Here is a 26117-nt window from a genome sequence, read left to right as displayed (position 1 = left end):
GGGGCATAATTTTAAGGCGATTGAAGGGAGGTATAGGGGGGATGTCAGAGGTAAGTTTTTTTACACAGAGAGTGGTGGGTACGTGTAACACACTGCTGGTGGAGGTTGTGGGGGCAGATACATTAGGGACATTTAAGAGGCTCTTAGATAGACACATGAATGATAGCGAAATGGAGCGCTATGTGGGAAGGAAGGGTTAGATAGATATTAGAGCAGGATAAAATGTCGGCACAACATTGTGGGCTGAAGGGCCTGTACTGTACTGTAATGTTCTATGTTCAACCTCCCTTATAGCTAATACTCTCAAATCCGGCAACATTCTGGTCAACCCCTTCTGCACCCTGTCCAAAGCCTTCACATCCTTCCTATTATTTTCCTCACAATCCACAACTCCACCAATTTTCGTGTCATCTGCAAACTTACTAATCAGCCCATCTACATTTTTGTCGAAATGATTTATACATATATCACAACCAACAGAGGTCACTGCAGTGATCCTTGTGAAACACCACTGGTCACTGACCTCCAATAAGAATAACACCCCGTAACCGTTACCCTTTGTCTTCAAAATCCAAGCCAATTTTGAATCCAGTCTACCAAGTCTCCATGGATCCCATGTGCCTTGATCTTCTGGATCATCCTACCATGAGGGACCTTGTCAAAAGTCTTACAAAAGTCCTTGTATACAACATCCACTGCCCTACCCTCATCAGTCATCGTCATCACCTCCTCAAAAAACTCATTTAAGTTTGTAACATATGACCTCCCCTGCACAAAACCACGCTGATTATCCCTAATAAGTCTATGCTTTTCCTGATGCGAGTTCCTAAGAACCTTCTCCAGTAATTTCCCTATCACGAAGGCTCACCTAAGGCTCACCTGCCTCTCCTTTCTCCAGTCCTCTAGGACCTCACCTGTTGCTAAAGAGGATACAAAGATCTCTGTCAAGGTGCCAGCAATGTCTTGCTTTTCTCAATAACCTGGGATAAATCCCATCAGGCCTTGGGGACTTGTCCACTTTAATACTCTTCAAGAGATCCAACACCACCTCCTTGATGTCAGCATACCCATCCCTGATTTTGCTATTCTCCATGACCTTCTTCTTGGTGAATACAGATTCGAAGTACTCGTTTAGTATCTTGCCCAATTCTTTCAGCTCCGGGCGTAAGTTCTCTCCTTTGTCCTTGAGTGGTCCTACCCTCTCCTTAGTTACCCTTTTGTTTTTAAAGAATGTTTAAAATGCCTTGATATTCTGTTTAATCCTACTTGCCAAAGACATTTCATATCACCTTTTAGCCCTCCTAATTCTCTGTTTAAGTTCTCACCTTCTTCCTTTGTATTCCTCAAAGGCCCTGTCTGAGTTCAGTTTCTAAACCTGACATTTGCTTCCTTCTTTTTGACTAAATTTGCAACATCTCTAATCATCCAGGATTCCTTTCCAGTGTTGCCATCCATGCCTTTCTTCCTCACAGGAATGCATTGGTCCTGAATTCTGGCTGGCTGGCCTTTAAACAATTCCCACGTGTTGGACTTACCCAATAACAGCTGCTCCCAACCTACTCTCCCCAGCTCCTGCCTAATACTGTTATATTTAGCCTATCCCCAATTTAGCACTTACCCCGGAGGTCAAGTCTAATCCTCATTCATTACTGTCTGAAAACTTGCAGAGTTATGATCACTGTTCCCAAAATGGTCTCCCACTGAAACTCTGATCACCTGACCAGGCTCATTTCCCAATACAAGGTCCAGTATGGCCCCTTCCCTGGTTGGATTATCAAGAAACCCTTCTGGATTCACCTAACAAATTCTGCCCCATCTAAGCCTCTGGCACTAAGGGAGCCCCTGACAATACTGGTGAAATTACAGTCACTCACTACAGCTACTGTTTTTACATCTTTCCATAATCTGCCTCCATATCTGTTCCTCTATATCTCCCACTGGCAATTGGGAGGCCTATAATATAACCCCATTATAGTGATTGCACTTTTCTTATTACTGAGCTCTACCCATATAGTCTCTCTGGATGATCCCTCTAGGATGTCCTCTCTAAGTGCTGCTGAGACATTCTCCCTCATCAGTAGTGCAACTTCCCACCTCTTTTACATTCCTCTCTATTGTGTCTGAAACATCTGAATCTTGGAATGTTAAGCTGCCAGTCCTACCCTTTTCTCAGCCAAGTCTCTGTAATAGCTACAACATTGTAGTTCCACATGCTAATCCAGGCCCCAAATTCATCTGCCTTACCCACAGTACTCCTTGCATTGAAATAAACGTACTTCGGCCCACCAGCCCAATTAACTTGGCCTTGCCTGTCCTTCCTTTCGGACTTGGTTGACCTAACCATCAATCCCCCCACTTGCTGACCTACTGGTCTGGTTCCCAGTTCCCTGCTATGCCAGTTTAAACCCTCCCAAGTAGCATTAGCAGAACTCCCTACGAGGATATTAGTGCCCCTCCGGTTCGGGTGGAACCAATCCTTCTTGTACAGGTCTCACTTGCCCTAGAAGAGACCCCAATGATCCATGTATCTGAAGCCCTTCTCTCTGCACCAGTTCCTTAGCCACGCATTTAACTGTGCTATCTTCCTATCTCTTGCCTCGCTAGCACGTGGCACAGGGAGTAAACCAGAAATTACAATCCTACATGTTCTGCTTTTTAACTTTCTGCCTAAATCCCTAGATTTTCTTTGCAGGCTCTCATGTCTCTTCCAGCCCATGTCATTAGTATTAATATGGACCAAGACCTCTGGTTGCTCACCCACCCCTTTCAGAATGTCCAGCTCTTGAATTCAAAAAATATTCCTTTGGATCCCTTCGCCTGCCTGTGACTCAATCTCAAGTCTACATTCTGCCCCTTGCTGTATTTTCACTACCCCTTCTAGTTTTCCCCTCCCTGATTCTGGAAAATTAGTCCTCAACAAAGGCCTCAGCTTGAGCTTCGTACTTCACCATCTTAATAATGACACAGTGTCGAACTCTCCACCGCCTTTGTCTTTGTACCCATTTCTTTTGCCAAGAGTCCCCACCCTAGACTATGGAGCCTTACTCCTATTTCCAGAATTCCCAATCCAACTGGGCCTCTCCTTCTGGTCTCTTGCTCTCTCTGGATCTATTCATCATTAACTGCTAATGCAACATTGACTGACTTGATTTTTCCACCACCCTTACTCACTCCTACCTACCCACCTCTGAACTTACAGCATTCTGCTCACTAAGGACTAACCCCAACATTGCCATCAAATCTGCTGACAAGGGTGGTGTGCTGTTGTAGTTTGGTGAACTGTCTGAAGCCAAACATCAGCATCTCAGATACCTCTCACATCTCTCACTGGACTATGATGCCACCACAAAACTTCAGGCCATCGTCTCCTAGACAGTCACTTATGTTATTTCCTTGGGAGATCTGCCCTTTACACCCTCCAGCCCTGTAGGTCTTCCAAACCCACACAGCCCACTTCTTCCTCCTCCCCAAAATTCATAAGCAGGACTGTCATGCAAGACCCATTGTTTCGGCTTGCTCTTGCCCCACAGCACCTATTTCTTCCAACCGTGAGCCATTCTTTCTCCCATTCTCCAGTCTCTTCTCACTTTCATGACATTTCTGATGTCTTCTGCCATTGTCAGTTTCCACTTTTCCTGGTCCCAAATGGCTTGGTGGCTGTGGAGATAGCGGAGGCGTTGGCGATTATTTTTCAGGAATCGATAGATTCTGGCATGGTTCCGGAGGACTGGAGGGTAGCGAATGTAGTTCCGTTGTATAAGAAAGGTGGGAGGCAGCACAAAGGCAATTACAGACCTATTAGTCTGACGTCAGTGGTGGGAAAATTATTGGAGTCTATCCTCAAGGAGGAGGTTACCGAATACCTAGAGGCGCAAGGCAAGATAGGACCTAGTCAACATGGTTTTTGTGAAGGGGAGGTCCTGTCTGGACCAACCTATTGGAGTTTTTTGAAGAAATCACAGGTAGGGTGGATAAGGGAGAGGCGGTAGATGTTGTGTATTTAGACTTTCAAAAGGCCTTCGATAAGGTGCCTCACAAGAGACTGATTAATAAGATGAGAGGTCATGGAATTATGGGCAGGGTAGCAAAATGGGTGGAGAATTGGCTGGTTGGCAGGAAGCAAAGGGTGGAAATAAAAGGATCTCGTTCTGGTTGGTTACCGGTTACTAGTGGTGTGCCGCAAGGGTCGGTGTTGGGGCCTCTCCTTTTTACCTTGTACATCAATGATTTGGATGATGGAATAAATGGTTGTGTGGCTAAGTTTGCGGATGACACCAAGATAAGTGGAGGAGTAGGGAGCATAGAGGAAATAGAAAGAATGCAGAGGGACCTAGACAGTTTAGGAGAATGGGCAAGGAAATGGCAGATGAGATTCAATGTTGAGAAATGTGCAGTTGTACACTTGGAAGTAGAAAATAAGCGGGTAGATTATTATCTAGAAGGAGAGAAGATTGATAGTGCGGTAGTACAAAGGGACTTGGGGGTACTCATACAAGATACCTTAAAAGTTAACCACCAGGTTGGATCGGTGGTTAAGAAAGCGAATGCTATGTTGGCATTCATCTCGAGAGGTATAGTGTATAAAAGTAAGGAAGTGTTGATGAGGCTCTACGGGGCGCTAGTGAGGGCTCATTTGGAATACTGTGCGCAGTTTTTGGGCCCCGCATCTTAGGAAGGATGTGCTGACGTTGGAGAGGGTTCAGAGGAGATTTACGAGAATGATTCCAGGAATGAAAGGGCTTAAGTATGATGAGCGTTTGTCGGCTCTTGGACTGTACTCGCTGGAGTACAGAAGGATGAGAGGGGACCTCGTAGTGACATTTAAAATGTTGACAGGTAAGGATAGAGTAAATGTGGCTAGGCTGTTTCCCTTGGTGGGCGTGTCCAGGACCAGAGGGCACAATCTTAGAATTAGAGGGTACAGTTTCAAGACAGAGATGAGGAGAAGTTTCTTTACCCAGAGGGTGGTGAAATTGTGGAACTCCTTGCCACGCACAGCAGTGGAGGCCAGATCAGTGGGGGTATTCAAGGAGGAGATAGACAGATATCTAATAGTCAGGGTATCAAGGGATATGGGGATAAGGCTGGCAAATGGGATTAGAATAGTTTTTTTTTCTCTCTCTCTTTTTTTCCCCAACCCCATTTCTTTTTCCCTTTTCCTTGGAGCAGACTCGATGGGCCGAATGGCCTGCTTCTGCTCCCTTATCTTGTGATCTTGTGATTTTCACTGTGGACATCCAACCCTTCTAAACTTCCATCCCACACCGGGGTGATCAAAGGGCTCTTCACTTCTTCCTGGAATGGAGACCCAACCAGTCCTATTCTACCATCACACCCTTTCTCATTGAACTTGTTATTACATTGAATAACATTAGGTGGCATAGTAGCATAGCTAGTAGAACCACTGCCTCACAGTGCCTAAGACCCGGGTTCAATCCTGAGCTTGGGTGCTCTTTTTGTGGATTTTGCACCTTCTTCCTGTGACCAGAAGGTTTACTCCGGGGTGCTTTGGTTTCCTCCCACATTCTGAAGACATACAAATTGATAAGTTAATTGGCCACTGTAAATTGGCCCTGGTAGAATCTGGGGGAGTTGATGGGAATGTAGGGAGAATAAAAATTGTGATTAATGTAGGATTAGTGCAAATGTTTGGTTGATGGTTAGCACAGACTTGGTGGGCTGAAGGCTTATTTCTGTACTGTTTGTAATTATGACTATATAACTCTATAACTTCTTCAATTTCTCTCACTTTCTCCAAGTCAAAAATATAGCTATGGGAACCCAAAACAACCTATGCCTCCCTTCTCATTGCATATACATATCAGTCTTATTCAGTCCTGTTTCCTTATCTTTATCATAACTGCTTTGTTGATGAGACTTTCTGGTACAGTGGCACAGCTAGTAGAGCTGATGCCTCACAGCTCCCTTGATCCGGGTTCGATCCTAACCTCCAATGCTGTCAGTGTGGAGCTTGCACATACCCCCTATGAGCACATGGGTTTACCCTGGGTTCCAAAGATGCGTGGGTTGGTATTCTAATTGGGCATTGTAAATTGACATTGATGTCAATTTACAGTGGTAGAATATGGGGGCAGTTGATGAAAATGGAGGGGAATAAAATGGATTAGTGCGGGATTAGTGTAAATAGGTCCTTGATGGTTGGTGTAGTCTTGTAAGGCAGAAGGGCCTGTTTCATGCCGTATTAATCAATGATTATATCATTGGTGCCTTCCATTTTCGTTAACTGTGAGGTTTCCCTCTACACAGGGTTATGAGGGTTAATTTGTATATTACATAATAAAACATAGTGTGCGACAAACTATATTTCCACCACTCCAATTAAATCAGATTTGGTCTGTGCAACAGTGCACAAAAATAAGAGATAGCAGAATGCCCTTTGTGAGGGATGTGTTAATTGGAGACAGCTGGCCTAATTCTGGTATCATCATTGAGTCTTAATTTAACAAAAGGGATACTTTCGGCATAAAACCACCAGAATCTAATCAAATTGCAGGATTCTTAAGCACAAGTTGATGAACCTGTGATGATGTCATCGTCATCGTCATCGTCATCAGAAGAAGAAGAAAGTGATCACATGCCTTCTCATCTTGGGTTGGTCAGTGTGGTATATTGGTGGAGATGTTTTTCCTCATGTGCGTAAAAATGCCAAGCTTTATCTGATTGGAGAAAGTATGTGTGGACTCCACTAATAAGGTGAATAGCCTTCTCTGTCCTTCCTCAGTGAGTAAGTATATTTTTGTTTGGCCCGAAAAATGACTGTGTGAGTAAGGCTCTTGCTCTACAACTGTGTTTTCCACCATGTCTCTGCCATTTCCTGCTGGACTGCTCTCATCAGCTCTATTCCCAGCCAGACCTTGGACAGGGAACCCTTTGTCCTCACCTTCCACCTAACTAGCCACCACATTCATTGAATCATCCTCCATTGGGATTCCACTGCCTGACATAACTTCCCTTGACCTTCATTTTCAGCATTCTGAAGTGACCATACCTTTTGCAGCCCCCTGGACCACTCTTCCATCTTTACCAACCACTGCCCTTCCTTGGGCTCTTCCCCATGCAATCGCAGGAGATACTTGCTCCTTTACCACATCCTTTCCACATCCAGGAACCAATACAGTCCTTTCAGGTGAAGCAATAATTCAGAGGCACTTCTTCCAATTTACATTTGCTGCTCACAGTTTGGTTTCCTTGATGTCGGAGAATCTAAATGCAGATATGTGACCACTTTTCAGAACACCTCCACTCAGTCCTCAATGGTGATCCTGAACTTCTGTCACTGATCACTTTCATTCCTCCCCACTTTCACTCTGACCTCTCTGTCTTTGGCTTCCTTCACTGGTGCAGCAATGCCCTATGTAAGCTTGAGGAAAAGTACCTCATCTTCCTGCTGGGTGTGCTGATGCCCTTATGACAATATTTATCAATTTGATTTTCTCTACTTTCCACAGATGAGGCTGTACCTGTTTCAGTATGCTTTATTTTTCTTTTCTGTCTCTCAAACTGCTGTTTTTGCTGGTAATTGTTACCTTGAGAACTTTGGTCTGTACCCTACTACAGACATTCCCTCTCTTTTTTACATTCGTCCCCCTCTCTGCAACTTAACATGCTTCTTTTCTCACTTATGTGGTTCTGATGAAGGAACCTTGACCTGAAACTTCAACTGTTTCTCGCCTCACTGATGTTGCTTGACCTGCTGAATGCTTCCAGCTTTCTGTTTTTGTTTTGGATTTCTAGCATCTACAGTATTATGTTCCAATTACAAGTACTCTAAACTGTGTCACATATTGAAATAACTAATACCACTTAAAAGTGTCTGTATAACATAAATAGCAATTACCTGCAAAGATTCAGAAGTTTATATTTCAATAACCAAATCATTTTTTTATAAATTCACTAAATATTTTTTGAATGCTGGAACATTTTTAAAAGTGTATGAAAATAGTTTCTCTTTACAATTCAGTCAGTCCACTATTGGTAAGATGCATTGAAACTATCTTTCAAATATTCATATTGAACAAAAGTTAACTCTAAGCTATGTGAAGAGATTCTCAGGCAAATGACCAAAACCTTTGATTGGGAAAAGGCTTTCTGGAGCATCGTGAAGGATAAATGAGAGGTGAAGTGGTTCAGGCAGGCATTTTCAAACGTTACGGCCTTGCTTCTGAAGCACAACCACTAAAAAGAAAGCAGCTAAATCACTAGGCCAGAATTAGAGGAAGGTAGATTTCTTGGGAGTGTTACAGAGATAGAGGAGATAATAAGGAAAGTAAACAGTGAAACCACAGAGGGATTTGGAAGTACTGATGAGAATTTAAACTTTGAGACATTACTTACGATGGAGCCCATGTGGGTCAGCAAGCACATAGGCAATGGGTGAACAAAACATTGAGAGTTAGGACATGAGCTGTAGAGTTTTAAGTACCCTCAAGTTAATGGAGAATGCACTGAGAGGAAGAATATAACATGATAAAAGAGGACACTGGAAACTTGTAGATGAGGCAGTTAAGTGACATTAAATATATAAACAGATGTGAGGTGATATACTTTGATAGGAAAATTGAAATATATTATGTACAATTGAAATTTTAAAATGATTGCAATAAAAAAATAAAGAGACCAATAGATGCATTTGAGCAAATCAAGCCAGCAAAACAATTAAAATTGTTAAAAGATGTGTTTTTTTGCCCCTAAGTCTATTTCCCCTAAGTCTTTCCCCTAAGTTATTTAATAAATTCAAAATTGATGAAGTTATGCAAAACATATAGATTCCTTGTCAGACTACACTAATGCATACCTTGTTCAGTTTTGGCCCTTGTACAATAAAGCAGCACTGGATAAAGAAACATCTATAAGAATAGTATCAGAGTTTTGAAGTTATCTGAAAAAAATGAACAGGTACAGTAGATTTTTTTAGAACGGGATTAAGTGGTGACCCTCTAGAGATCTTTAAAATTATGTATTGATTCAACAGGGAGAAAATAGCCACTAAGAATTCTTATTAAGAAGACAATGTGGTTTCAATTTGGAAAATGCTACCACAGGAAGTGACTGTGGAAAGTAGCTGAATACTTTCAAAATGAGTATCAAACTGAACTGAGGGAAATGGAATGAGAGAACACTTGTATTTAGCATGAACACCAGCACAGATTATCTCAGTCTATCTGCATATGTTTTGTATAATATTATGTAATTAATAACCTCTGTCTTCAGTTCTGCTTGTGTTGCCTCACATTATGTTTCCCATCCTCTACTTGACAGACACCCCATTCAAATAGCATAAATTGTTGTTGTTTTGAGCATTGTTGATTTTGCTTTGCTCACTTATAATTTTGATTTAGAAGTATGTTATCCACCTAGAAATGCAACTTTATATTTTTTGAAATTGACATGAAGTTCAGTAAACATCGCATTGCAAATCTTGCAGTCACAAACACCATTTTCTAGCATTCTCCTTTAGCTCCCAAGTTTGCAGTCTAAAAGTATTTCTACTCAGATTGTCAACATTGGTACTGGTCTTACTTGAGGAGGCACTGCAAGTTAAGAACAACAAGCTACCATGTTTCTTCTTACATGGATGATATTTAATGGCATTGCTGAATGTTGATGGAAAGTAAAATCAGATGTAGAATACTGACTGAATACAGAATTATAAGTAAACCATTGTGAAATGAGCAATTTTTTACAACTTTTCAAATCATTGCTTAGTAGAACTTATTTTAAGGAAGGAGGAAAGCTTAAAAATACCAATAAGGACACATAAACAGGCTTTTCTACAATTGATTTTTACTTGTTATAAAACTGCATGGAACTGATTACTTTAAAAGTCTCCAGAATCAACCAAATCTTATAGCCAGGGCAATGTTATAGCCAGGAAATCTTATTCATTATCTCTATAAGTGATAGAGCCATAAATAATGCATGATTATTAAAGGATGTGGGATTTCAAAGAGTATTAGAATCAGGGTTGTACTGTATGGGAGAGAAGTTCAACATTGCTTCAAACGTCTTTTCAAAATAAAGGCTAGGGAGATAAATTTTTGATTGTAATCTTCCCCTCTTGATTTCTGTCTGAAGTGTGCTGGCTGCCAGAACGGAAGCCCACAACATGCTCGTAATGGTGATAGAAGTAGTGTCAGTCAGGGATTTCTAAAGGGAATTGGGCAGGCAATTGAAAGAAAATGACTTGCAGGGCTGTGGGGAAAAATGGAACTCATTGGATTGCTCTGTAGAGAACCAGAATGCACATATTGGCCAAATGACCTCCTTCAGTGTTGTTTTGATTGATGATTTGGTGCGCTGGGCCCTTGGTTCAAGTAGGTTTTAAGATCCTTGCATATGCAACAGTTGTAAAACTTGATTGAAAATCATGTATAAATAGGCACTGCACATGCTCCACCCTCTTATTCTTGGTCTAGAGTCACCTTAAAAGAACTAAAAGATCTTCTTAACTGACATTCTTGAAGTTTTTGTAAACATTTAATCTCTCTCTTATGGATAGATTTCATGTGACTACTTGCAATGACTCGAAGTAACTTGATAAAAGTATAAGCATTGATCTAAGAAAAGACATTGTGTTAAGGTATCTAAAAAGTTATTTTAAATATTCTTGTTATGAATTTTTGCTGGTTTAGCAAAAATTCAGAGGAGCATTCAGAGAAGAATTGCAAGTTCAAATGTAGGCTGTAACTAATATGCCCAGTGGGTGTACTAGTTGGGAGGACAGGGATTGTAAAATAGGAAATGTAAAATCTAATGTGATAAGTTTGAGACCCAAATCTTGGTTACAGCTAAATTAAACAAGCTAGTTAGAGAACCAGTGGAAGGTCTCAACGCAAGCTTCTTGTTGGAGATGGGTTGGGCAGAAAGACTTGAGAGCTGGTGCAAGAGCAATGTTCCATTTACAGAAAGGAAATAAGGGAGGTGGAGAATGGATAGAACCAAACAGGGCCTACTGTGATTAACTGTCATTAAGAACAATTAATATGTGCCAAAAAAACTCCATTGAGTTGACTGGTACCATTTAAGAAACTATTGATGAATTAAGATGGATGGATTGGGATAGTCCAAGGACCACACTTGTCTTGTATTTGAAAGAACTTTTCACTTGGAAGGACAACACTGCAGTGTGGAACCTGTCCTCACCCAACAACAGCATGTTGCTTTTCCATCAAGGATTAATGAATTTCAAGAGTTTAACCATAATATGATTGCTTTGCCATTGTATTGCATCTTATACCAAAGTAATTGCAGGTATAATAAAAGTTTCAATACCGGTGCATTTACCACCATTTTTAAAAAATGAAGCAGTTGTAAGATTGTTTAAAATATCAAATAGAGTAATAGGATGAATAGTCTAGGGAGTTTAGAAGGAATGTTCCTGTAAAATAAAAGCTGCCATTTAACTCTTTGCTCAGTATCACTCTATTCAATCATTAATTTTATTTCTGTATAATGTGAAATTTTGCTTTCAATTAATTTATAATGTTTATCCAAATCAGAGCACTGTATTCAGAGGATGAGGAGGACACCTCCACTTGATGAACTTCAGCCTCCTCCTTATCAGGATGACAATGGATCACCACATCTCTCGTACACACCATCAGAACTTGATGACAAGTGTGAATTGTCTCATTCCAGTGCAGATTGTAATAGTCCACGCTGTTCATACAGTAAGTGCCCTAGCGAGGGAAGTGTAGGCCACGAGACAGAGAGCTACCATCAAAAAGGATATGAAGAGGATGTTCCCAGCGACAGCACTGCCATTCTCAGTCCAGAGGTAATAGGGATGATCATTTACATGTGGCTTATTGAATTGTTTAATATCAAGTATTCAAACTGTTGGAGCTGCAATGATTTACAAATACATTGAATATCTTCATTATAGTGTGCCTGCACATATCTAACCTTTTGTAAATGTTATTTAACTTATACTTCTGTAATGTCTTGCTGTACATTTATTTATATTCTTTATCTCATTTAATTATTCATCATTTAAATGATAGAGAACCACCTAGGAACCAAGCTGAATTCCTTTCTTCTCTGCTGCAAACTTAAGATTAAGCAGGGTTCTACAGAAATTCCCAAAATCATCATTGTTACTTTTTAGATTAAATAGTGAAAAAAAGGACAGAAATTTCCTTGGAGCTTCCATTTCACCACCATAACTTCAGTATACGAGCAGGAGAAGCACTGTTTTAGTGGATAAATGGTGTGTTTGCTGCACTTCTGGCAGAGTATGGTGATGAAGTAGGAATATCTCTGAGAAGACTCCTGTGGTTGGTAAATTAATAATAATGGGGTGTTTGATGAGGATTAGTGCTAAAATGTTCAAGGGGTATTTAAAAGAATTGTTTAGCCACAAAGTATTATGGAGTGCATTCCTGCAAATGGCTGTTGAAGTTCATTCTGTGATGACACTCACATGGGAATTACAGAAGTGGGAAGGAGTTTCTGTGGTTTCGGCTGGTTTTTGCTCACCTCTTGGTGGTTCCAAAGAGAACCTCCAGTTATTTCTCCTTGTAGCTATGCCTATCTCTGACTTCACATTGAAATGCAGAAGTCAGGAATGCACTGGAGGTCAGATGCATTTGGCCTCCTATTCCACAGCTAGACTCGATATTGCCAAAGTACAGACATAAAGGCATGGCCAGCTTGAGTAACATGTCCCATTCCTCAGGCTTGCTGACCCTGAGTAAAAAGGTAAATGCAGGTAAGTGTTTTACTTATTTTCTTACCATTATGTTTTAAATTAATTTTGAGGACTTTTTTATTTTTATGATTTTTTTTAAAAGCAAGGATTTGGAGTCTACCCTGCCCTTTTTCAGTGCTATGGGTTGAGGCCTTCCCTTGTTTTGTGTATGAAGCATTAAGGAATTGACACCATCAATTAAGAAAAAATGGCTCGCACTGCAACTGTTGCTTAAATGTTGAACTGCAGTGCAAGACCAATGTGATTCATAGGTTGGCAGTGCAGTTAGGTACATCATGCTGAATGAGATAAGACATTGTTCAGTGTCTTTGGGCTTGGACAAAACTCTGTTATGTTTGAGGCAGAGAGTTTTATTTACTCCATGGGAGGTTTCCAGGGCTATACTCACTGAGGCAAATCAAGAGTTATGGGGTCCTAGGCCCTGAGTCGGGGAGTTGTACAGCACAGAAATGGGCCTTTTAGCCCACCACATCCATGCCAACCTTTTTGACCATTTACACAAACCCCATTTGCCTGCATTAGGGCAGTATCCTCTTATGCCTGCCTACATGTGTCTGTACAAATGTCTCTTAGATGTAATAACTATATCTGATTCCTCCACCTCATTTGGTAGCATGTTCCAGATATCAACCAATCTCGGTGTGGAAAACAAAAACTTACCCCTCAGATCCCCTTTAAAACTTCTTCCCTTCACCTTAAACATATACCCTCTTGATTTTGATACCCTTACACCATGGGGAAAAAGATTTTGACTATCTACCCTATCAATGTCTCCACCTGAAACATCAGCCACCCTGCATCTTCCACAGATACTGCCTGACTCCCTGAGTTCTTCCAGCAGTTTGTTTTTTTTGCGCCAGATTACAGCATCTGCAGTCTTGTATCTCCAAAGGGAATTTCTATGATTGGCTGGAGACCAAGAGAATCCAGATGGCACCGATGCCCTGTTTATTTCAAATTTTCCAGCATCTACATTTTTTTTATTTTAGAGCCGTTTAGATGGCGGAATGACTTTGCAATGCAAGTAGCTTCCAATGTGCTCTTGCAGGGACAGTAATGAAATGATTAGTTCGGTTAACTTTCTGCACAGTGATAATCCCCAAATTGATTCAGGGCAAGAATGTTTAGAGAGGACCTCTGTTCTTCCCTGTCTTCTACCTTCTTTCTTATTCTCCTGCTGCTATGGGTCAGATTTGTAGAATAAGCACTCATGTTTGATCAAGAAACTTTTGAAAATTGTGGCAACCAATATCCAAAACTAAAAGGACTGCAATGCATGTTGCTCTTCTGAGACTAATAACATTGCAAACTAATCACAAATAAGAATCTCTAAGTGATCTTCCCACATTTTCTATTATCTTATTACTCCTTCTGTAAGTTCTTTGAGGAGGTGGAGAAGCTGACTAAATCAAGCATCTAGCAATATTGACACAAAAGCACTTGGGCCTTTTACCCTCTCTTGCCCTTTTCATTTCCAGTTGCCGTTGTGACATCAGCCTTGACTTCTCAACTGCCCTCACCCAATCCAACCTCACCCAGTCTGAATGCGCAACATTCCACTCATTTCATACCAGTCCTAACCTGGTCATCAATTTGGCAGATAAGGGCAGTGTCATTGCAGTCTGTGGACTGACCTCTTCCTTACAGAGGCCAGACGGCAGCTCTTTGACACGTCCTCAAACCTACCTCTGGACCATGATCCCACCAACAAACACCAGGCCACTGTCTCCTGTACAGTCACAGATCTCATCACATCAGGAGATCTTCCCTCCACAGCCTCCAACCTGATGTTGCCCCAAACCCATTCTTCCCACTTCTATCTCTTACCCAAGATCAACAAACAGGACTGTCCTGATAGGTCCATTGTTTCTGCCTGCTCTTGCCCTTCTAAACTCATTTCCTCATACCTTGACTCTATTCTGTCTCCCATTATCCAGTCACTTCCCACCTATATCCCGGACACCCCGCCTGCCCTCCATCATTTTGACAATATCTGATTTCCTGGCCGCCACTGCCTCATCTTCATTTTGCATGTCCAGTCTCTATATGCCCCCATCCCCCATCAAGTAGGTCTTAAAGCCCAACTCATCCATGCCAACCAAGTTGCCTACCTTAGCTAGTCCAATTTGCCTTCGTTTGGCCTGTATCCCTCTGAACCTTTCCCACCCATGTACCTGTCTAAATGTCTTTTAAACATTGTAATTGTTCCTGCCTCTACCACTTTCTCTGGCAGGTCGTTTCATATACTTTCATAATCCGTGTGGAAAAAGTTGCCTCTCAGGTCTCCTTCAAATGCTTAAGAATTAAGATTTAAATCTATGCCCTCTAGCTTTAGACTCCTCTACCCTGGGGAAAAAGACTATGACCAGTCACCTTATCTATGTCCCTCACGATTTCAAAGTTGAGTTTATTGTCATATGCACAAGTACTGTACATGTACCGTATGCAAAGGTGCAATGAAAAACTTGCAGCAACATCACAGGCACATAGCATCAGATACAGAACACTCACAAGAAAAAACATAAGTAAGAACACAATGGAAGCAAAAAAACCCAGATTTTATAACCTCTGGAAGGTTACTCCGAGCCTCCTATACTCCAGGGGAAAACAAAATACAGCCTATCCAGTCTCTCCCTATAACTCCAATCCTGGTAGCATCCTTGTGAATCTTTTCTCCACCCTTTCCAGTTTAATGACGTCTTTCCTATAGCCAGGCTACCAGAACTGCACACATTGTGCCAAATAGTCTCACCAACATCTTGTACAGCTGTTACATGATGTCCCAACTCTTGTACTCAGTGCCATGACCGATAAAGACAAGCATGCCAAACACCTTCTTCACCACTCTGTCTATTTATGTTGCAACTTTCAGTGAACTACGTATGTACTTGTAGCCCTATGTGTCTCTGTTCTACAACATTCTCTAGGGCCCTGCCATTCGCTGTGTATGTCCCGCCCTGGTTTAACGTAACAAAATGCAACACTTCGCACTTGTCAGAGTTAAATTCCATCTGCCATTCCTTGGCCTATTTTTCCAGTCTATCTAGATCCTATCGTAATCATAGATAACCTTCTTCACTGTCCACTATACCACCAATTTTGGTGTCATTTGCAAATTTATTAACCATGCTAACTACATTTTTATCCAAGTTGTTGATATAGATGACAAACAGCAGTGGACCCAGCACTGATCCCTGAGGCACACCACTGATCACAAGCCTCCAGTCTGGGGGAAAAAAAATCACTACTGCCCTCTACTACCACCCAGCCAATTTTGTATCCAATTGGCTAGCTCACCCTGGACCTCCTGTGACCTAACCTTCCAGACTAGCCAATTAATGCAGGACCTTGTCAAAGGCTTTGCTAAAGTACAGGTAGATGATGTCTACTGCCCTACCCTCATCAATTCTCTTGGTCACCTCTTCAAAAAAAACTCCAGCCAGTTACCCTCAACTAACACTCTCATCTGCCTGGCAGAACTTGTTCTTACCCTGAACAACTTCCCTTTTGGTTCCTCTCACTTTCTGCAAATCAAAGGTGTAGCTATGTGCACTTGTATGGGTCTCAGCTACACCTATCTTTTTGTTGGCTACATGAAGCAGTCCTTCTTCCAAATGTTCTCTGATGCTATTGCCCAACTCTTTCTCTGTTACATCAACAACTGCATTGCCGGTGTTTCCTGTACTCATGTGGAACTTGTCAGTTTTATCCCCTTCGCTGTTAACTTCCACCCCACCCTTAAATTCACTTGGACCATTTCTGACACTTCTCTCCCTTTTCTGGATCCCTCTGTTTACATCTCAGGAGACAAACTATCCACTGACATTTACTATAAACCCACTAACTCCCACAACTACCTTGACTACACCTCTTCCCACCCTACCTCTTGTGAAGATGTCATTTCTTTTCTTCCAGTTTATGTCTCTGCTGCATCTTCAATTCCAGGACATCTGAAATGTGCTACTTTTCTGAAAACATGGATTCCCTTCTACTTCCTCCATTTCCCAGACTTCTGCTCTCGACCTCTCCCTCCAAACAGAAAAGAGAGAGTTCCCTTAGTCTACACCTTTCATCCTACTAACCTCTGTATCCAGGCCATAATCGTTTGTCATTTCCCACAGCTCCAACAGCATCCGACCACTTGTCACATCTTCCCCTCCCCACTCCTTTCCACCTTCTGCAGGGATCACTCTCCTGGTGGCACCTTGGTCCACTCATCTCTCCCCACTGACCCCTCCCTGATCCCTGGCACTTTCCCCCTGCAACTGTAGGAGGTGCAACACTTGTTCCTATACCAACTCCCTCACCACCATACAGGGATGTAAACTGCCTTTCCAGGTGAGGCAAGGATTCATGTGCACCTCCTCCAAGCTTGTCTACTGCGTTTGGTGCTCCCAACGTGGCCTCCGCTACATCAGCAAGACCAAGTGTAAACTAGGCAACCTGTTTACAGAGCACCTGCCCTCTGCCTGCAGTGACTATCCCTAGCTTTCAGTTGCACACCATTTTAACTCCCCTTCCCGTTCCTACACTGACCTGTCTATCCTTGGTCTTCTCCACTGCCAGTGTGAGGCCAAACACCAATTGGAACAACACCTCATATTCTGTCTTGGTAGTGTGCAACCCAATGGTGAGAATTTTCTAATTTCAGGTTACCCTTACCCCCTCTTTTGACCTCTCTCCCCTTCTGATCTACCCTGGTCCTCCCATTTTTGTTCCCTTTCCCATACCCTCCCCTCAAGCCCACCATCACCCATTTTCATCCCCTTCCCCCTCCTGGTTCCATCCATCGACTACCCACACACTTCACCCACTAGAAACCCTTCCCATCTGGTTCCATCTGCCCATATCTCCCTTAATTAGTTCCCATGATCACTTCCTTATCAAATTCTAGTATTTAGCCTTTGGCTCCCTTCTCATCACCATCCAGCCTCCATCTCCACCATCCTCCCCTCTCCCACTTGACTCTTTTCCCTTATTTTTTCCCTTGTCTGCTTCCATCTATCACCCTCCTACCTCTTTCTCCCAACTCCACCCTTCCCTCTTCCCTCTCGGCTCCATCTTGTCCATTTCTCCTCTGCCCACATAGGAAATGCTCAGTCATCCTAATGCCCACAGTGGTCCCATTTTGTGCTTAACATAACTCCTTGTGGAAAGTTGCAGTGTTAGTTCTGGTTATCTGTGGTGTCATGAGGTAGTTGCTGAGTGAATTCAGACATTTTTCTACAGCGAGGTGAGCATCTAGAAAGTGTCTTGCTTTCTTTGTTGTTTTCCATTTCTCTGGTGGCCTTAGCTCTTCACTTGTCCAGTGGTGCTATTATGGTGTAGATATACAAGCTGCTGATCTTTGTTGGCATAAGGCAGCCAGTGAGGATGTGTGGGCAGAGTGTACCCATACCAGGCAAGTATATATATAGGTAGAATGGAGCAGTTCAAAGTATGTACATGTGTGTCCCATTTTGAATTTACAAGCTTCCAGATGATGTCATTTTTTACTTTGACTTCTACTTGATTCTAATTTTGAACAACCTGCATGAGAAGAAAGTCACTATATTAGTTCCAGATATGATCCTTGTCGACACTTCATCTAGCTCTTTCTTTAGACTAATCAGTTCAACATTATGTAAACATTGGGAGCTCAACTGCATAACTTTCCTGGGTGATATCACGTAGCACACCGTATAATTTCCAATTATAGACTGAGCATTAGAATTTTTCAAAAATACTTGAACATTCCTGCCACATAAACACATACTTGAAAGCCTACACTAAAATGCTGCTATAAGCATTGGTGTTAGCCAATGCTAAGAGTGGAAAGTAAAGATATAAAGACCTAAGCAGAGGAACAGAAAGAAACTGATATTAGTTGTCTATGAAGCTATTTTCTGGGAACATGAGAATATTTAGAAAAAGAATGTTATTTTTAATAGATCAACCTATTTTATAATATCACTTATTCAAATCATTTCACTATAAATGGGTTAAAAAAGCAATTGTATCAGTACTTGGCAAAACTGATCTAATTGCCTGTTTATTTCATTTATGGATTCTCCTTCAGCAACCTTTCATGTAACTTACTCTGCAGGTCTATAAGACAGTTCAATTTTGTTACCATACTATTAACATGCTTTTTGTACATGTACAATTTCATTCATTAAATTTTCAGTTATTAGCCTCTGAAAGCAACTTTGAAAAAGACACAAGTAAACTAGATTAAATCATTAAAATAATTTTGTTTAGACAACTGATAGTTAAAAAAAATTAATATGCTTTTAAAATTAATTTTAGCAATCTGTGGTATTGTCAATGGGATATGTGCAATCTGCTGGAAATTATTGAAAGATATATTGAGATATTCAATCACACGGTCCATGTTTTTTATTGACTATGTGATTAACCTCCAACATAAACGTGATCATGATCTTAATGGGATCAAAGCCGATAACTGGGTGCTTTTGTGTGCATAAGGAGCCCATGGGTAACATAGGTAGTGTAACATCAATTCACATGCAGTGCCCAAGTGACTGCTTTCCCATGAAATTAAATGGCAAATATATAATCAAACCCCTAGTGTAGAGCACACATGGAAATCATCAGGGACAAACACTGCACCTGGGGAGTCATATGGAGGAGAGCTCATAGCATTCCCTGGGGCTGAAGACTGGTGCTTTAAGTTTTGTTGCTGAGCACTGATACATGATACCCTTTTATTGTTACTTATAATGGGTGCTCCAACAATCTTAAGAAAATAAGAGAGAGATTCAGGAATATAGACCAAACTGCCCCGCAAGCATATTTTGTCATTTAAAAAGATGATGGCTAATCTGATCTTAGTCTCAACTCCACTTTACTGCCTATTCCCATTAACCCACGACTCCCTTATAATCCAAAAATCTGACCATGCCAGCTATGAATATATTTGTTGCCTCAGTCTCCACAGCTCTCTGGGTTTTAGAATTCCAAATATTCACAACCTCTGAATGGAAGTTCCTCTTCTTAAATTGGCGACCCCTTTTTTGAAACTATGCCCCCTCATTCTGGATTTCCCCATAAGGGAAACATTCTTTCCACACCACAATCCCCTCAGAATCATTTTAGGTCCAATATCAGAAACTACCAGGAACAAGAGAAGAGGGGCCAAAGTGCAACTGTACAGGGTACTGGTGAGGCCGCACCTGGAGTACTGCATGCAATTTTGGTCTCCTTGCTTGAGGAAAGATCTGGCTTTGGAGGCGGTGCAGAGGATTTTCACCAGGTTGATTCCAGAGATGAGGGAATTAGTCTATGAGGAGAGATTGAGTTGCCTGGCACTATACTTTGCTGGAATTCAGAAGAATGAGAGAGGATCTTATAGAAACATATAAAATTATGAAAGGGGTAGATAAGATAGAGGCAGGAAGGTTGTTTCCACTGGTAGGTGAGACTGGAACTAGGGGACATAGCCTCAAGATTTAGGGGAATAGATTTAGGACAGAAATGAGGAGAAACTGCTTTTCCCAGAGAGTAGTGAATCTGTAAAATTCTCTGCCCAGGGAAACAGTGGAGGCTACCTCATTAAATATATTTAAGACACAGTTAGATAGATTTTTGCATGGTAGGGGAATTAAGGGTTATGGAGAAAGGACAGGTAGGTGGATCTAGGTCCATGATCTTATTGAATGGCGGAGCAGGCTCGACGGGCTAGATGGCCTACTCATCCTATTTCTCTGTTCTTAAGTACAGAGAAATACTGCAGTAGAAGTGGTATGAAGAGGACCAGAAAGGCATTGGCTAGGAGGGCCTATTCTCCAAGAGACTTCCGAGACCCACATGCAACTTCCAAATGAACAAAGAACAATGCATGTGGGTTTCTAAGGTTTGCTTGTTGGCTGTAACATAGATCATTCACAGGCAGAGACTGAGCCATGCACTTTTGTCTGAGCTGGTCTGCCAGTAGGGGTGAAAGTTACTGTAACTCTAAGCCTCCAAATCATTCCAGTGGGCAATGGCTGATGTGCCATATATCCCAGATTCCAGTTCACTGCTGCATACAGGTTGGCATGGATGCTCTCTACTCACATGTCTTGCTCCTTGAGCATAGAGAACAGCAAACGTGTGAGCCCACAGATTTTCTGGGATTGTAGGTTTCCTGAAGCTTTGGCAATTAATAGACTAAATTTGTGAAATTCTGAACTACACACGTCAACTATAAAGGCTATTAAAAAAACTTGAGAAATAATTATTCGTTATGGCTGGCATAAAGCTGAGTTATTAGCTCAATTGTGAATCCAAGGGCAGTGGGAGCTGTAACATGCACCAAAATGTGATTTCCTGACCACTGTGTTGCAGTACATACAGATTCATGACCAGAACACACTGCATTGTGCTCTGCAGCTAACTGATGGTTCTTGATGGACCTGCTATCAACACATCAGTGTGTTTTGCACCAACGTCAGGACATGCCTTATAGTTTTATAGATTGATTTCACTAGATCTGAGCATAAGCAGTTAGGCAGTTCTTACCCAAATGGACCAGGAACTTTCCATCACATTGATTTGGAATTTTAAGCAGCAAATTATCATTGTGCCACACTAGTGTCTTCCAATGACCATCTGCATCATCTGTTTTTCTTTACACCCACTGAAATTACAATAGTGCATTGCTCCTAACTGAAATCTTTCAACAACCATGAAAGGAAAAACTAGAAATAGAAGATATCTGAAAATACAAGTAACTGTACAGGTTTCGCATACCATAAACATATGAATAAGCATCATAAGTTGCTGTACTCTATTTTCCTTTACTTACATCCACTAAACACCTATAACACAATATTCTTATACTTATGCCATACCGCCTCCTTCTAGACTGACCAACTTTGTTACTTCTAAGTTTATAAATTTGTATGAGTTGAAGTAATTTGCATTTAATCTTTAATATTTTATTTATATTCCATAGGACATGTCAGCTAGAGGATCTTCTGCACAGCTACCAAAAGCTTATGATCCAGAACCTGTGTCGAAGTATGGTACATTGGATGTCATTTTTGATTATGATTCACAAGCACAGAAACTGATGGTAACAGTAACAGCTGTTACAGACATTCCAACATATAATCGAACTGGCAACAACTCGTGGCAAGTACATCTTGTGCTTCTTCCCACAAAGAAACAAAGGTCAAAAACAAGTGTCCAACGAGGGTCATGCCCTGTCTTCACAGAGGACTTTAAGTTTAATCGGATTGAGTCTGAGATGATTGGTAATTATGCTGTGCGATTTAGACTCTACAGTATACGTCGCATGAAAAAAGAGAGGATTGTTGGTGAAAAGGTATTTTATCTCACCAAGCTGAATCTTCAAGGCAAGATGTCAGTTCCAATTGTGTTGGAGCCATGTGGCAGTCTCACTGTAAGTAACTAAAATAAAAATGGAATGAGTATAGTAGTTGTAGTGTGCTCAAATAGTTAAGTGATCAAAACTGTAAGGCTTCCACAGGAACTGAATAAGGTTAATTAATATGAGTTACATTTTGACTTGATTATCTGTTGTACTTCCTATAATTAAGAACCTCAAAATAATGTGAAACACTAGAAAAATAAATAACTGGGCTACATCAGAATTATGCGTTTGTGTTAGCCTGGTGTTTGATACACCACAGAAATTAATTAACTGAAGAAAAATCCATTTAAATAATCTGGAGTGAAGAACACAATACTTTCCTCACTAAGGCATACTCCATTTACCTCGCCCCAAACAACTTGTGTGAAAGTTCATTTAGAAATAAATATTTAGGGACTTCCAAATGCACCTACAATACAGCTGGGGCCTCAAAAGATAAAACTGACCAGAACACTTGTAAGCTTTTGGAGCTTAACATCTGGAAGTTGTCCTACCCATAATACCTTAATACGAAGTTAACTTAAATAGGCAAAGTTCTAATATTAAATGAACCAAGGCTGAGATTGTCATTAGTAAGCCTAGGCTGACTGGATAAAGAACTAAATCAGTAAAGCACTCTTATAACAAAATGTTTGGTTTATAATGTAAGATTCTTTGTTACATTCTTCTATATTACTCACCTCTCAAGTCCTGAAGATAATAATTCACTTTGAGGTACACTTCTTTGTAATTTACTCCTTCAGAACACTGAAACGGAGGTAGGGTACTTAAGGGGAAGGTAGCATAATGATTAAGTTACTGGACTAGCATCCAGAGGTGTGAGCCATTGACATGAAGATAGGAGTACAAATCCCATTATGACAGTTGGGGAATTCAAGTTCAAATTGAACAGTACAACATGGGAACAGGCCCATTGGCCTACAACGTTTGTGCTGACCATGCCAATTTTAAGTAATCCCACCTGACTGCACGTGGTCTACATCACTCCATTCCCTGCCTATAAATCTGGAATGAAAAAAATCTAGTCTTTGTAATACTGATTGTGGAATTTCTGATTCTTGTAAAAATCTACCTGGTTCACTAATGTGCTTCGGGAAGCAAATCTGCCACCCACACCTAGTCACCTATGTGACTCTAGATCCACCAGTGGAGATAACTCTTTGAAATGGTCTAGCAAGCTGCTAGATTCATTGAGCAAACAGAGCACTAAATACTAGCTTTGCAAGCAATGGCCACATCCTGTGGATGAATCTTTTAAAGAAATATCCTTTGTGTCTTTGTGCCATCAAGAGGATAGCAATAGATTTCAAGGAGCTATAGTCTAGGTGGGTGGAATGATCGATTAGGTACCAGATGTAATTTAGTCTCCACTTCAAAAATTCATTGATAGGCATGGTGTAACCTTTACATATCGATGCTGGCTTTTTCTCAACAACTGAACATTTTAAAGGCATTCAATCACTCTATCCTTAATCGCAGTCTAATTTTCTGACAGCAAGTTTTAGGCTGATGGGTCTAAAATTCCCTAATTTTGTTATCTTACCTTTTTTCTATTGTGGAGTGATAACTGCACTTTTCCGATATATAAAATAAAAGTTACCGAATCAAGAGAGTTTTGGAAGATTATGGTGAAGGCATCTGCAATATCCCACTGCCTCTTTTAAACCTTGCGTGGAAACCTTTTTGTCCTTTGTCGTCTGACGTCTGTTCACTCTCCTGTCCAACTAGTTTATTCATTGCAGTTATTTTGGTTATGTTAACTTTGGTGAATTTCCTCTTCCTGACTCAATATTAGTTTTTAAAACATGAATTAAAAAACTTTAAAACACTAGGAAAACAATTAAAGAATAATAAAGTACATTTAAATCAACTCATTTTAATCAAAAAAAAAGGAAATAAGATAAAGCAGCTGTTTCTTCCAATTGAAATCTGTGGGCACACAAGACTTCTGGCAAGGTAACCTACTGGAAGTTCAGCAGGCAGATTTCCTGATATACATGTTGGGGAAACTGCAGGACCTTGCCTTCCACTTCAGGAGTCTATGACAATTTTCACTGGAAAATCTGGGCTACTGTTCATGTGAATTGTTTTTAAGGGGCTGGATGGCTATGGGTAGCAATTTGGGATTGGGGGACTGGACTAGTAAAATCTGGCCCATTATCCATGCTGGGTCCATTATTTTGCAATGGTTGTAAACTGGTTGTACATGGTTACATATGTTTAGTCAAAAGCCCACAAATGACTAAGTAAGTTTGTCAGTAATGCTTTAGATTTTTCCAGAACTGGATTTACAAAAATTGCACTAAAGGAGAAAATGCTGGAGATACTCAGCAGGTCAGGCAGCATCTATGGAGTGAGAAACTGTATTCCTTTTTACAGGTTGATGACCTTTCATCAGAACAGTCATCAACCTGAAACTTTTTTGTTCTTTCTGACACTGATTCTGGCTGACCTCCTGGGTATCTCCATTATTTTATGTTTTTATTTCAGATTTCCATCATTTGCAGTTTTTTTTCCTCTCAATGACAAATGTGTTGATGTATTCACTAGTGCAAGATAATATTCATTGCTGTTGGTCATATATGCATGTGCAAACCAAAACAAAAATAGATTAGTGATTCCAAAAATATTCACATATCTAGAAAAAGCTAAAAATTCAAAAATCACCCTGAGTGCAATATAGAGCATGGAATTATGGAGTAAAGAATAAATTTGCACTTACCAGTCAATAATTTAATGGTAAAGGTGTCATTGCATTACCCACAGGCATTCATGCAGGAAGTCTAATGCTGAATTGTTTTATATTCTGTTCCATTATCCCTGATGCACTAATTCAGGTGCTGCTGCAGCTAACCTAGAATATGTTAAAAATGGTGTTATCGTGACTAGTGGATGAACCAGGACCTCAGAATGATCTTCCTTTCACTCCTATCTCTCTCCCTTTCAACCTCTTTTACTTTCTGTACATCACTTATCTTTTAATAACTCTTTAATTTCTCTTTCTTACTTTTTACTTTCCATTTCTCTCCTAATTCCTACTCTTTATTTATTTTTTTTCTATACTTTTTCTAAAAGTGATGTAGATCAAACCTAAGAATATCCATTCTAACAAACAGTTATGGAAAAGAAACACCCTCAAAATGGGCCAACAGGTACAGGTATGACACCATGGTATTTGCGTATCTATAGACTGCTCCTTCTAAATCTAGAAATCAAATTCCCTTCAATTGTTCTATCTGTAAAATACAGAAGAAATAGTTGATCTCCTGGTTTTGCCTTGGTGTTCGTTAAGCTGTTCTATGTTAATTAATTTGAAGACTTATTGGACAGAATTTTCTCCCCAGTAGTGGTATACTTTGCTTTTTTCCTGCAACAAATATAACAAAATGTTGCATGTACTTGCATGCTAACTTAAAAAGAGACTGTGTGCCTTTTAGTGTACTTACATTTATTCAAATACTTCAGAGTTTCAGTTTCGTCATTTAAGCTTGAATGTCATAAATTGCAAATCTATTTAGAGAAGTGTTTTCATGTACTAAGCTTCACGGCATCGCTAAACCAGCTAATGTTAGTTTTCTGGGATAGAATGAATAGATCTGGCTCAACCATGAAGTTGTTCAGGGTTACATTCACCAGACTCTCAGGAAAAAAAACTTTACTAAGATGAGGTACCAAAAGATTGCAACAATGCATTTAAAAGTGAGCATTTCATGGGAAGAGACAAGAAAAAGGGGAAACATGAGAAAAATAATCATAAATAGCCCAATGCCTGGACAAATTATTGAAATATTATGAAAATTGGATTTTTAAATTCATTTTTTGAGATGTGGGCATCACTGGCAAGTCCAGCATTTATTGTCTAACCTTAATTGGTGGTGGTGAATGATCTCCTAGAACCACTGCAGTCTTTCAAGTGAAACTAATCCCACAGTGCAGTTAAGGAGTGGTGTCCAGGATTTATGCCCAGAGCTGAGAATATGCAGCATCTTTTCAAATCAGAATGGGTAA

The 26117-nt window shown here is 40.6% G+C and overlaps 1 protein-coding gene across 1 annotated transcript in view; it reads left to right on the top strand.

The window, feature by feature from the left end:
- LOC127568406 (synaptotagmin-14-like) overlaps positions 1–26117 on the top strand; it is a 116072-nt gene that overhangs the window by 65702 nt on the left and 24253 nt on the right. The window contains 2 exon segments of the mRNA XM_052012096.1: positions 11520–11797; positions 21669–22118. Of these exon segments, the coding sequence (XP_051868056.1) occupies positions 11520–11797; positions 21669–22118 (728 nt within the window).

This window comes from Pristis pectinata, chromosome 3 (genome assembly GCF_009764475.1).
Source record: "Pristis pectinata isolate sPriPec2 chromosome 3, sPriPec2.1.pri, whole genome shotgun sequence".
In the NCBI taxonomy this organism is placed as follows: domain Eukaryota; kingdom Metazoa; phylum Chordata; class Chondrichthyes; order Rhinopristiformes; family Pristidae; genus Pristis; species Pristis pectinata.
The sequence above is the reverse complement of the archived record's forward strand: the minus strand, read 5'-3'. Positions and strand labels throughout refer to the sequence as shown.